The sequence below is a fragment of the Pundamilia nyererei genome, unplaced genomic scaffold (assembly GCF_000239375.1).
Source record: "Pundamilia nyererei isolate P.nyererei 1_Seehausen unplaced genomic scaffold, PunNye1.0 scaffold00197, whole genome shotgun sequence".
Taxonomy (NCBI): domain Eukaryota; kingdom Metazoa; phylum Chordata; class Actinopteri; order Cichliformes; family Cichlidae; genus Pundamilia; species Pundamilia nyererei.
In genome coordinates, this window is record NW_005187598.1 from 302169 (window position 1) to 315438 (window position 13270).

A 13270-nucleotide genomic window follows, 5' to 3' on the forward strand; every position below is an offset into this window, starting at 1 on the left:
CTTTTGATTCCAAACGTCTTGCATTTACAGATGAAGAAGGCCACTGCGTCATACTGTAGAACTGTTTCTGTATCATTACCAAGATCTGTGCTTTGATAAGATCATATCTGATGTTGTGTTGGGCTCTTGAATAAAACTCCCGCTCAAGTGATAACATGGAGCAACAACAATCTTTCTTTAATACAGCTTACTCTCGTGCTGTTTTACATGCCACACACTTCCCGTTGAGTGGGTAAGTACTGCCGCCTAGTGGCGCATGATGTACATCAGTATCGATTACACCACATCCCCCTTACTGAAGTTAGGCTGGTACATTCGTTTGCTCTTCAAACAAAACATAACTGCATAATTTTTTTTTTCAATACAGACATACCCCAGCATTTCAGGAAACATAAACTTTGGTATTTTCATAAACACCTTCTCTTACACTCTTAACACAAGTTAAACCTTGTCCTTTTAAACATGCTATTCTCAAAAACAAAACTTGGCGTTTCGAAATACAACTTTTCCCTTTCCAAACAATCAGCTTCACAGATCAAGTCTTTTCGGTTTAATCACTTCTCTACAGACCAGGTTCTAACCACACCTGCTGTATGGGGTGCGCTTGGCTCAGAAACAGCCTCTATAGGGGTGGACTAGATCTGTTTTGCGTCGATTTGAGTCTTTGTTTGGGGGATCGGCACAAGATGACCGCAGTTCCTTCTGATTGTCCCTTGGGGTCCACTGATGATGTACGATGTATGATGAGAAGTTGAGCCGGGCTGTAGCCATTCACCAGTGCTGTTGTTCTGCATGCCAGCAATGCCTGGATCGCTGGCTTTCTTGAGGAGATTTTTGATGGTCTGGACGCCTCTCTCCACCTCGCCGTTGCTCTGCGGGTACCTGGGACTACTGGTGACATGCTCAAAACAGTAGTCCTTTGCAAAGTCTTTCATTTCTTGACATGCAAATCGTGGGCCTCTCTCGTGGATCCCCAGACCAGGATGTCGTCCATGTGGCACACGACTCCCGCGAGGCCGGCTGTCACTTCCGTCACCACCATGTTTTGGAAATGCTCCGGTGCACTGGAAATATCAAATGGCAAACGATTGAAATGGTATCTACCAAAAGGCGTAATAAATGTGGTGAGGAGAGCAGATTCTTTGGCCAGCGGTATTTGCCAAAAGCCCGTGTTAGCATCGAGCTTGGAGAAATACTGCGCACCTGTGAGCATGCCTAGTGTTTGGTCTACAGAGGGGAGGATCTTTCACGACACACTGACTCATTTAACGGTGTCATGTCCACGCAGATGCGGACTTTCTCTTTGTCCTTTCTGGGGGCTACGACCATGCCGCAACACCAGTCTGTTGCTCTTCCACACGACTGCGTGTTTGAGAGAAACAGATAAAAAAGAACAATGTTTTTTAAATGCAGAAATGTTTAAGCAGGCTTTTCGAGGCTTAATATCCTGAAAGTAATTTTCTTTGATCATTTTAAAAAAGGGCTCAAGTTGGTTCAGTGATTTATGAAAAAAGCAGAAAAACATTGTCGTTTGTGGATTTTACGGCAGATTTTGTGCGTGTACATTTCTGTCCACGGAGGTGTCGAGGCGGGCACACGGGCCAAGTATTCAGAAGCTCCAGGAGAGGGCGGTGAAGTCCTTCGGTGCAAAAGGAAACTGCAATAACAACAGAGAAGACCAGGAAGCAGCTGCAAAGATTTGCGCATGCGCCATACACTGTACCAAGTTAAAACTAGAAACGACGGTGAGTTGTTTGTCATTCTCTGCATAAAGTGTAAAACTGCGTTTTATCTTAACAGCGTCTGGTCTGTGAAGTTGTTGCGACTTGTGACTTTGTTCGAGGGCAGCTGGAGCTCTCGGTGCGTGGGCGCTCGGAGTGTGGTTACACGCCGTGCTGTCAGCTGCAGCATCGGAACTTACTCTGTAAGATGAAGCTGAACTTTACCGGAACCTGCCTTCTGCTCTTGTTTAAAATACGCATGTGCCGTTAACAGTCCAATCCACATGGCCTTAATAAACAGAGGAAGCCCCTAAACCCGAGTGGGTGATAGTGGAAAAGGGCTGTGTGAGAGGGTGTGGGTCATCATCAAAAAGTGAGATTTGAGGCGTTACGGCGTTAAAGGACGTGAGGGGCCGTGGGTGTAACGGGGAGACGCCGAAGCGTCCTCGTTAATGCTCTCAGTGCGACGCAAAGAGCCAGCTGGGCTGTTTAAACGATTCGGTGTCTTTTCTTACAGAAACGTCAGTAACGGTTAAAGATGACGACCTCGTGGAGCGACCGTCTGCAGAACTTCGCTGCTCTTCCAGCCAACATGGACGGTGTGGCCATGAAGAAGTATCGTCGTGAAGCCCACCACAGGTAGATGGTAGTCTGTCCGCTGATGCTCATAAAATGTGCAGTTACACAGTGCTGCGTGAAAGTCTTGGGCCGCCTCTCCTTTAGCATAGTTTGCATGGAGAATGTGTGCAGTTGTAACAAGCTTGGAAGTCCACGTTGGAGTGAGCACCTGCATGCTTTCAGCTTTCCGGGCTTCGTTCCCGAGCTGTTCTCCTGATCCTGGCCGTCTTTGTTGTGTTCTGTCAGCATCACTCTGCTACAGGATGCTGTGTGTTGTTCTGTGCAGGTCTGCTTTTACCTCATTGTCCAGTGTTTTGGGACTGTGCTGAATGTATGTGTGAATTTTAAGATTGTTTGTGAGTGCTCTAAAGTTGCACACATTTGTTTGTGCTTGTGGAGCATATATTACACAACTGTAACCAGTATTCCAACCAGCGATGCTGGGGATGTTGATCACTTGCGAGTTATGAATGCAGAAAATCCACCCTCTGGCAACAGCTGCAGTTTTTAGCCGCCAACCTTCTGATTAGTTGATGATCTGCTGCCCCTCCTGAACTACAGCCACCCAACCCCAGGCCAGTTCTTGTATATATAGAATCCACAGCATGAACAGTGTTTTAAACTATTCACAAAATGTGCTGACATCCACACATAAATTCAATACAGTTTGACTACATGTAAAAGTATTTTGCAAAGACCAGTTCTGCATTCCACGAGGGTACATCTGTCACCATCTTACAATATTGTGATTGTAGCCGTCCCCAACTCTCTGTGAATGGGACTCATGGCCATTGATTCAATTCAACTTTATTTACACAGCGCCAAATCACAACAACAGTCGCCTCAAGGAGCTTTATATTGTACAGTAGACCCTACTGTAATACATACAGAGGAAACCCAACAATCATATGACCCCCCTATGAGCAGCACTTTGGCGACAGTGGGAAGGAAAAACTCCCTTTGAACAGGAAGAAACCTCCAGCAGAACCAGGCTCAGGGAGGGGCGGGGCCATCTGTTGTGATTGGATGGGGTGAGACAAGGAAGACAGGATAAAGACATGCTGTGGAAGAGAGACAGAGGTTAATAACAGATATGATTCAGTGCAGAGAGGTCTGTTAATACATAGTGAGTGAAGAAGAAACACCCAGTGCATCATGGGAATCCCCGGCAGCCTACGTCTATTGCAGCGTGCATCGAGATATCGGGTCGTTAGTACGCTGCTGCCCTTTTTATGCGTTTCATGCAGCTTTAGTGCCTGCAGACCAACAGACCAGATTTAGAAGATGGCGCCTGTGTTTGGCTTTGCTGACCTTTGACTTTGTTATTTTTACTCTGTTGTGTCATGACTTTAGCCATTTTTCTCTGTACCCAAATATTCAAGTTCGTACTTGCATGTTTGCTCAGAAGGCTGTGGACTGGGAGGATGCAGTGTCATCATTCTTTAATGACATCACATCGGGTCACATGGGTTTTAGACCTGCCCCTTCTTCTTTTGTCCAGTTTCCTCAAATATTTTGAAGATGGACACAGTGTCAAGTTACACTAAGTTTTAGCTGACTGGCTGAAACGTTCCTGTGAGAATGCTGGATGGAGTGAAATGGGTGAAAAGTGTTGTTCAAAATCACTTTTAAGAAATGATCAAGTCGGGCTCCTTGGAAATAAAACGTAACGAAACTAGCACTGGCTCAAGACTTTTGCACAGTACAGTATTTCAGATTGGATATGTGATCAAAAAAAAAAATGGACGTACATTTAAGCAGCTTAAAGAAACATGGCACATAGTTAACTTCAAGCAGTTGTAGCTGAAGTTAAAGCAAGTTGGTAGAAAATACACACGAGTACTTTATGTACAGTTTTCCACTTGTCATAAATAAAACGGCAACAATTAAATTTCAGCATGAAGTGAATTTTACGAGTGTACGGTGTCTTGGATGGGAATCCATTAGAGTTTAGTGATTCTGATTCCCTGATCAATATCGCGCTCTCTCATTGGGTTCTTATTGGCTCTGCTTGGAGAGCCGCCGCCATTTCTGCAGCATATCAAAGACTTGAGTTGCATGCTGCGTGGTCAAATGTTTGTGCACGTTGGAGGTCTTTCCCGTCTTTGTTGTGCTCGGTGTTGGGTTTATTACGCAGAACACTAAAACGTAATGCAGCACATTGTTTAATTACTCCCAGGAGAAATGAATCCATTACACTGTCTCCCTAAAATGACACGAAACACGTAACATAATTACCACTGAACAGTACAAACCTAAGGCATGAACACAAAGCCAACAACAGTTTAAAGTGATCATCACAGGGATTCTACATAAGAAACACGAACAGTAGAAACGAAGGTTGCAGCCTCATCCATTTGTTTCCTGTTCAAATTCAGGGCTGGTCGCTGGGCTGGGGCCACCGTCGCTCTCGGGTCCTTTTGTGTAATGGTCACATCCACACTGTGTCGCTGCTCTCTTCCTCTGGCACAAGAACTGAAATCAGCCAATTGTAACAGAGAGCACAGAGCAGCAGGGCGACAGCAGGGCCAGCCTGGCTCTTGTAATAAGGGGTTCTGTCTGACTTCAGGTTGTGCACTGCCCTACCAATCGTTACTCTGTCATTCATACCCAGTGCATACCATTCAGACATGTTCATGAAGAAAAACACACCAGTGCTGTAACAGAGGCCTCGTGCTGTTGGCTGCGGTCAGCTGTGAGCTAATACAGGAAGGATCTAGTCTTTGCAAAAGAGGAAAAAAGGGAAACAGAAGTGGACGTCTTACAGAAATCTACGGCTGCAGCAGTTCTCTTGACTCATTCTTTAAATATCCAAAGCATCAAAGTGACAGTATTACTGCAGGGTCTACCTTACAATATAAAGCACCTTGAGGCGACTGTTGTATAAATAACATTGAATTGAATAGTTATGGTTAATTATTAAAATAAATAATGGTTGAGCATAATAACTATGATAATAAGGCCTTTAAAAATCATAATTATAACTTGTACATATGGACTATTAACCTTACTGTAGATTCACAGTTCAATTACTGTCACCTCAGATTAAAAACATGCATATCGGTCTGATCAGTTTGTCATTATCCTGAGTCTCTGTCTCCTAGCACAGCTGCTGTAGCATCGGGAGTTTGCTAGAGTTGGTGTCGGTTTTGTTGAGGCGCTCTCAGCCAGGCAGGAACTCGGATGGAAAACGTACAAGTTCAAAGGAAAGTCCTTAATCAGCTCTTGTTTTCCACTTTATCATTTAGTCAAAGCTCAACCTGTGATATCACTCTGGCATGACCGAAGGATAAGAACAAGCAACCAAAATGAAATAAGACTGTTTCTTCTCATTCATTCTAACCAAACAAAACACTGACTCGTCTCAGATGTGTCACTTATAAAGCCACAGACCCGGGCTTTGTTATATTGCTACTCAGATGTATTCAGAACTGTATTCAAATGTCAGCTGTGCCTGTTTCTTGTATGTTCATAATTTTAAACGAATAGTAGGTAATGAAGGCAGATCTAATTACTTTTGTTAAGAGATAAAAAGACTGTCTGCAGTCAGAGAGCAGCAGGAGTGGTAATATTAGCACTTCTGTGGTAATACTGCGTGTATTTTCTATTACAAAGCTTTCCAAAGGATCTGGCTCAAAACCATCCTGCAATGAGGTATGCCGTCCTATTGTTACTGAAACTGTGAATGGTGACGACGTTACTTTTGAGTTGTGATGTCTGTGATGTGGTTTGACCTTCCATGAAGCTCTCAGCTCATGGAGCTCCATAATATTAATGATTGGGATTTCTCACTGTGAAGAGAGCAGCTCTCATTGTGGGTTCTTGGATTTGCATTTCTCTTCTTTCTCCATCTGCCCTTTTATCCTTTTATTCCATTATTATACATCAGATGAACTAAAATCCAGAATTACAGGCTATTGTCAGTTCCAAAAGCGTCTTCTGTCGTTATTTCGCAGTGTGCCAAATGTTTTTAGCAGATGAAACGTCTGGACTGCAGAGAGGCCAGTTCTGTACTTTCTGCTGCCGTGCTGGTATAGCTGTACTTTGCAATTTAGCATTGTCATGTCTAAATATGCAACACCTGAAGAAGATGTCTACTTCAATAAATCACTTAAAGCACTTATCGAAGTAGACATCTTCTTCAGTAGACATCTTCTTCGAAGTAGACAGCTTCTTCAGGTGTCACTTAATCACTTAAAGCACTTTCTACTACAAATAGAATCCAGTCACACATTGGTACGGCCCTTTATCTGTGCTTTTTTTAAAGATTTGTTTTGGCTTTATTGGACAGAGAAAGTTAAGACTGAGGAAGACATGAGGCAAAGGGCCGCAGGTCGAATTCGAAGCCGGCCGCGCTCAGCCATGCGGCATATGGTCGCATGTTCATCCAACTGAGCTAAACTGGTGCCCTGCTTAAGCACTTTTAACTTGAATCTACATGCGCACTAATAAATTGTGGGTTCAGTAGTTTTATTTCAGTAGATTTGCATGTTATTGCATTCTGTTTTCTCTTTATGTTTTCAATTTCCCCAAACTTTTGACGTTGGGTTTGAATCTCCATCCTTTAATCTGTACGTCTTTCATTCTTTCCGTATACACATTTATTTGGATTTTGATGCTGCTTCATGGAAAATGTTGTCAAGTCTTTCAGATTTTTCCCATTCCTGCTTGGATAATACCTGAAACATCCAATTTTCACATTCCGCAAGTAGAAAAATCCAAGATTTCATTTGGGATTGTTGAAAATAGTTGATGGCAATGTGCATGAGTTTGGTTCTCTGTTGTGAGCTCCCACTGGCTCATCTATTAAACTGCAGTTTGTGGCTGGTTAGCTGAAGCCAGCCTGTGTGATATGAGTGGCTTCCATGTGCTAAAGTCATATGTTGCCTTTATACAACATGTTGGTGTTAGAACATTCTGGTAACAGTGTTACCAACAAACTGCAAATGGCAAAAATCAACTGGAAACACTGGATCTGGTACATCTGGATTTCTGCTGTAGCTCAGGTCACATTATCAGTTCAGTGAGGACGATATGAGCTCACACATTTGTCTGCTGTTTGGGTATTTGGTGGCTAATCTGAGCTTTACATCACTTCCACTTCTCACACTGTAAAGCTCATCGCTGACATCGCTGGTCCAATCATCTTCCTGCTCGCCTTCTTCAGGCCAGTCAGCCTCTAATCTGCATGTTCACTGCTTACCCGTCATTCTCCCTTGCAGATGCCTTCATGCAACCAACTCCGTCCCATTTCGGCCTCTCCCATGTTACTCAGGCTCATTCAAGCCTCCATCTTTATCTGCACCACCTGTGTGTAGACTCTGGGGGGTCCTGCCCTAATTCTTATAACTGCTGGGATTCCATTCTGTGATGGGCCATCAGTCTAATGGCCACATAGCTTCATTTTTACATCGCGGGAAACTCCCCCTACTGTCAGTGTAGAGAAGTTACATATTTACCAGTTTGTCTACATGATAAAGAAAAAGCAGCTGTGACAAAGACAGAAAACAGTCAGCACGACTCTTTGGACTTAAACTGTAAGAACCAGTTAATGGACTGGTTCTTGTTAATGGACTGGTTCTTATAACGCTTTTCTACTCTGAGCACTCGAACACAACCTGCCTCATTTACCCAGGAACGTTTTCTGTGCTCTTTCTATGTGACTGCTTTCTGGCTAACATTCATTCTCCAATGGATGCATCGGAAAGCCGGGTTATTATCTTGCCCAAGGATATTTGGCATGCAGACTGGCACAGATGGGAAATGAACCACCAACCGTCCAGTTAGTACTACCTGAGCTACAGCCACCACGCTAGCTCACTGCTCAGACTGTCCAGGTTTTTTTGGTTTTTTTTTTTTTAACTGATTTCGTAAAAACAGAGGGGCAGAAATTTCTGCAGTTGAAAGTCAAAACAGAGACTTTTCTCTCGTGTAATTTTTCGTTGCATAATGACTTTGTGTAGTACGATTGGCAGTAAGGGATGTTTTCATTAGAAAGTAGTTGGGCATAGAAGAAATAATTGAATGGGTGAGTGAGGCTTGCAGTATAAAGTGCTTTAAATGCTCGAGTAGAGTATAAAAGTTTTTATATAAGAAATAGTCTGATGACATTTTTCTGACCCCTGACCTTGAGGCCAAGGTCACTGAGATTAAAACTCATCTCAGATTTGCGGTAGATACACGTATGATGTTAATTTGAAAGTCCTGCATCACATTACCTGCCCAGCAAGGTGACATCATCAGCCTTTTCCAGCTGATGGTAATAACAAGCGTGAGTTTTATCTGAGGGACTGAAGCTCGGCCTGCATCGTGCATTAAGACTTTGCACTGTTCTGTAGTTTCTGTCCTTGCAGACTGATTTGTTAACTGTTTACTGTGGTCTGGGTGTGTGTTGTGGGAAAAGTAAGCAGTGTTGTTTCATTTGAGTTTTAGATTTCATGACACTTTCATCTGCCGTGCAGTCGCTGACCGAACGATTCTCCTGTTTCAGAGTGTTTGTTAATCGAAGCCTGGCCATGGAAAAGATCAAGTGTTTTGGTTTTGATATGGATTACACTCTTGCAGGTGAGTGAGTCTTTTCTTTAATGTAAATTCCACTTATTTATTTTAGGTCATCCTCCTTAACTCCACATATACGTGTGCAGCAGTGGTATCCCAAACTGTTTGGACGAATATGTCGACCATCAACGATGGTGGGAGAGAATCAAAGAGAAACTGGCTTCTTTTTCCACTCTGTTTATCTGTCTGACACACTCGACCCAACAAACAAATACAAAATTAAACAAAAAGTTAAAAATCAAAATGTCACTTCCAGTGATCTTAAAAACGCTGTATTATAGCTATATTAATACTGAAACAAACAAGAAAAGAAGGTCAGATATTCCCTCCAAACAAAACGTAGAAATTCTTTGACAGAAAAACGAGCATGTTTTAGCCGCGTGAGTCACAGTATTAGCTGTGGTAAGCTGAGCACAGCAGGATGGTGGACACGTACATGCTCATGCAAGTCAGCCGTGCTCGAGTCCTTTGCTGGCACCGTGCGTCTGCACCGCTTTGGTTACATCCTCAGGTTTCTCTCTTTCATCCAGTTTAAAGTCAAAGAATTAACAAATTGGCGACTTTGTATTTTTTGGCAGCTAGTTCCTCCATGTTTGGACTTCTTCTGTGTTCTAAACAGTCCGTGCATGATCACGTTGCCCCGCCCATCAGAAAGTGGCCTGCGTGAATATATCGCCTATCGTCAGAAGAATATTACAGAATGTTATTAGCTGTAAACAAAAGCCCTCCCTGCACCTAAATCTGCTGTCAGAGAACACGACTGATTTAAAGCACCGAGCTGAAGGAACTTTCTAGATAATGCCATCATCTACGTCTACCTTAATTACGTGATTAATTAAATATTTAGACAAAACCTATGACGGTAGGAACCTGAAATGTTCCTGTTTTTGCATTTTCTGTATATCAGTCTGTGAAGTTAACTTTTAGAATTCACATTATAAAATAATAACAGAATATTAAGTGGAAATATCCACCCCCACCCAGCCACAGGAACCGCTACGTTTTATGTAGAGTTTAAATAAATATGATCCCTAAAAACGTTGCCAAAGCACAAATGTGTTTGTTTGAATTTATGGGCATCAAGCATGCAGTGTGCTCGTGGGAGATATGACCGCGATGCAGAAGAAGACCTTGCTAGCTTGTTGTTTAAACGATAGAAGACACAGTTTGGTTTTGTTTGGACCGCTGTAGCAAGATACCAAAGACATGAATAAGACTCTTTCCATGGTGGAAACAATGACATCCGTTACTGGAAGGATTGTTGTGAACCTGAGCTTGTCTCTCTGCTTTTTTAGTGTATAAATCTCCTGAATATGAGTCCCTGGGCTTCGACTTGACAGTGGAGCGCCTGGTATCCATTGGATATCCACAGGAGCTGCTGAACTTTGTCTACGATCCCTCCTTCCCCACCAGGTAGGTTCACAGATCCCAGCTTTATTATTTCACTTCACCATTGCACCGAATGGTGAATGTCAAGTGTTTATGTTTTCACCTATTTCCGTGCTTCACAGAGGTCTGGTGTTCGACACAATGTATGGGAACCTGCTCAAAGTTGATGCCTATGGAAACATTCTGGTGTGTGTGCATGGGTTCAACTTCTTGAAGGGGTAAGGTCCATTACTCCCACTTTGCTTTAAACTGGGCAATTATACAAACCTGTGTCTTTAAATTCAGCTTAGGTGATAAAAACTGTTGAAACTTGACTGTCCTGTCAAGCGCCGCTCAGAGGAAGTGCTGCATGCCGGTGTTTCTTCAGAGCACGAAACCTTTCGCTGGTGTTCACCAGTACGTTCACTGGTTAAGCCTGTTGGGGGGATTGTTGACGTTGTCGTTGTGCTTTCGAGGATGTGATTGTGGATCAGGTCAATATTTCTCTACTTCAGCAACCAATGAATTTTTCTGTGCTGAAGGTCAAAACTCAAATACAGGTGCTGTGGACATCTTCCAAGTACAGCTGAGGCAGGCAGGAGTTTGATTACAGATTCTAGTATGATGGTGCTGCTGAGCTAAAGCACCCAGGAGCCATTCAGTTCTTTAGCAGCTTAATTGTGGCTAAAACGCCGCTACACTGGTTTATCTGTGTGTCTGGCTCATGAGCTGCACATCTGGGTGAGCTACAGACCGAAGAACTGAGCACACTGGATTTAATCTGCCAGCAGTTTTCTACCTGTGACTGACTTCTTGGACTCATCCCTGTATTCCTGACATCTTCCCATGCTGTGTGCCACACTCGCATCATGTTAACAAGCACGCTGGTTTCAGTGTAGAGTTTGGACCGCTGCAGAGGGAGATAATAATGTTGTGAGGTTTGTATGCTTGTATTTATATTTGCTACTTCTTGGTTACTATTTCTGCTCAGACCTGACATCAGAGAGATGTACCCGAACAAATTCATCCAGCGTGGAGACACAGACCGCTTCTATATCCTCAACACTCTCTTTAACCTCCCCGGTAAGTAAGCAAAGCAACTCTGGAAGTTTTCTGATCTTAAAATTCAAACCTGAGCCTGATGCAGTCTGTACAAAAAGGATATAATAAAACAAAACATGCATGTCTGCAGAAAGACTACATGTGCTTTATCAACCTGGGAAAGGCCTTTAACTGTGGGCCAGCTGTCAGCCAGCTGTTGTATACCATTTACATACAGCTGTGGTGAGAGCTGGGTTTGCATTGGCAGCATTAACGGGGACTCTGTAGGTCGGGTTCATCGGTGGTAGCACGTTGGCGCTCCATGCTAAAGATGGGACTGCCTGTTTTAACCACAGGGAGCATCTGTTGTCAGTCTGTCAGAGGCAGTGTCGAAAATATAACACGTGTCGGGCTTGTGTGGAGAAGAGTAGAGGTATGACCGTCTATGGTGTCAGCTTCTTAGGCACAAACAAAATCCCGTTGACATGCTGGATTGAGCAAATATATTTAGCAATATCAGTTTATCGTCTAATCCAAAGAGAAGCAACCACAACGGAAATCTGGAGTTTTCTGATGGTGCTCAGGAAGTGGTTTCATTAAGTGGATTTTTTGGTGTCACTCCATTTCTAATCTTTTTGGGGTTTTTTTTAGAATATTTTCTCATGAACAATCATTGCTTTGCCTAAAATATTATAATCCAAAGTTTCAATTTATATCCAATGATTGCTGTTTAAGTTTAGCTTATATGGCAAATCTTTTTTTAAATCTAAAGACTCATCATAGTGATAGTGTGAGGAAGCTCGCGCTGAAGCACTGACACCTGCTGGTCATTCGATGTACTGCATCATGTGCTCACATGTTTGTGATCCTCAGAATCACCACCTCAGGTCCAGTTCACACAAAAACAAATTCTTGCATCTTTAACAACCTAAATAAAAAGGTCGGTTTTTAAAGCTTTCAGTACATGCAGATTTTTATAAATACCCCAATAAATTAATTGCAGTAAATGTTTATGTAATGATTCCAAAACAAATAAAAGCAAAAATAACCAAAAACAGTTTGTTACACTTGTGCATAATGTTAGTGCAAGGACAAGGGCGTTTACTGTCACAAGTGACCTCAGGAATCAACCCTGCAGACTGAGGATCAGCTGTACACTGCTTGATCCAGTCTATGACGCGTGAGTCAAACCCAAACGTATGCAGAGCTGCTGATGGGATTTGCAGTTCTTTCTCTGTATGCAAAGAAAGATGTTCAGTAGCGTTGGCTGAGCGTACCTTTGATGCTGACATGAGTGAGCAGTGGCTGGATGGGAGGGTAGGATCTTCGCTTGTGTTAAGAAGCAGAGTTGATGTTTAGAGCGGCCTCCTCTCCATCTGTCGTGTTGTTTACACCTTTGTCTGTCTCTGACTCTTGTTGGGACTGCTGCGGCTGCACTAGTGTCAGCAACAGCGACAGTTGGTGACGGCTTTGTTTGAGATGGTGCAGCCGCTCACACGTCAGTAAATGTGATTTCATTTCTGTCTCTCACGTTTACTTTGCCCTTTTGTTTGTCCATCTTTATCAGCCTCTTGTTCCACATCAGACTCTGCTCAGTGTGTAACGACACCAGACCCGATGACAGTTTGATTAACTCGCACGGTTGCTGTTACAAACACTGCAGCTCGCAGCGCCACACAAACACCACCACAGACAGACGGCTGTTTATGCTGTCGAGCGTGATTGCAGATGCCGAGCACGTGCGTCCGTCAGCATCCAACACTCCATTAGTTTAACCACACTGAGCTTTGTTGCAGGGAAGAAACGAGGCTACAGACTGTTGACTGGTTACAGGCAGATATTACTTTGAACTAGAGCTGGGCGATATGAGATTTTTTCATATCACGATATGTTTTTTTCATTTCAGGCGATAACGATATCTATCACGATATAAGCCAAATAACTATATTTGTAAGATTTAAATG

General features: G+C 43.2%; 1 protein-coding gene across 1 annotated transcript in view; it reads left to right on the forward strand.

The window, feature by feature from the left end:
• The first annotated feature begins 1287 nt into the window (after nucleotides 1-1287).
• nt5c2a (5'-nucleotidase, cytosolic IIa) overlaps nucleotides 1288-13270 on the forward strand; it is a 21594-nt gene continuing 9611 nt past the window's right edge. Inside the window, exons 1-6 of the mRNA XM_005747417.2 lie at nucleotides 1288-1745; nucleotides 2239-2360; nucleotides 8830-8903; nucleotides 10193-10310; nucleotides 10409-10504; nucleotides 11257-11348. Coding sequence (XP_005747474.1) covers nucleotides 2260-2360; nucleotides 8830-8903; nucleotides 10193-10310; nucleotides 10409-10504; nucleotides 11257-11348 — 481 coding nt within the window. The 5' untranslated portion in view covers nucleotides 1288-1745; nucleotides 2239-2259. The remainder of the gene's footprint in view (nucleotides 1746-2238; nucleotides 2361-8829; nucleotides 8904-10192; nucleotides 10311-10408; nucleotides 10505-11256; nucleotides 11349-13270) is intronic.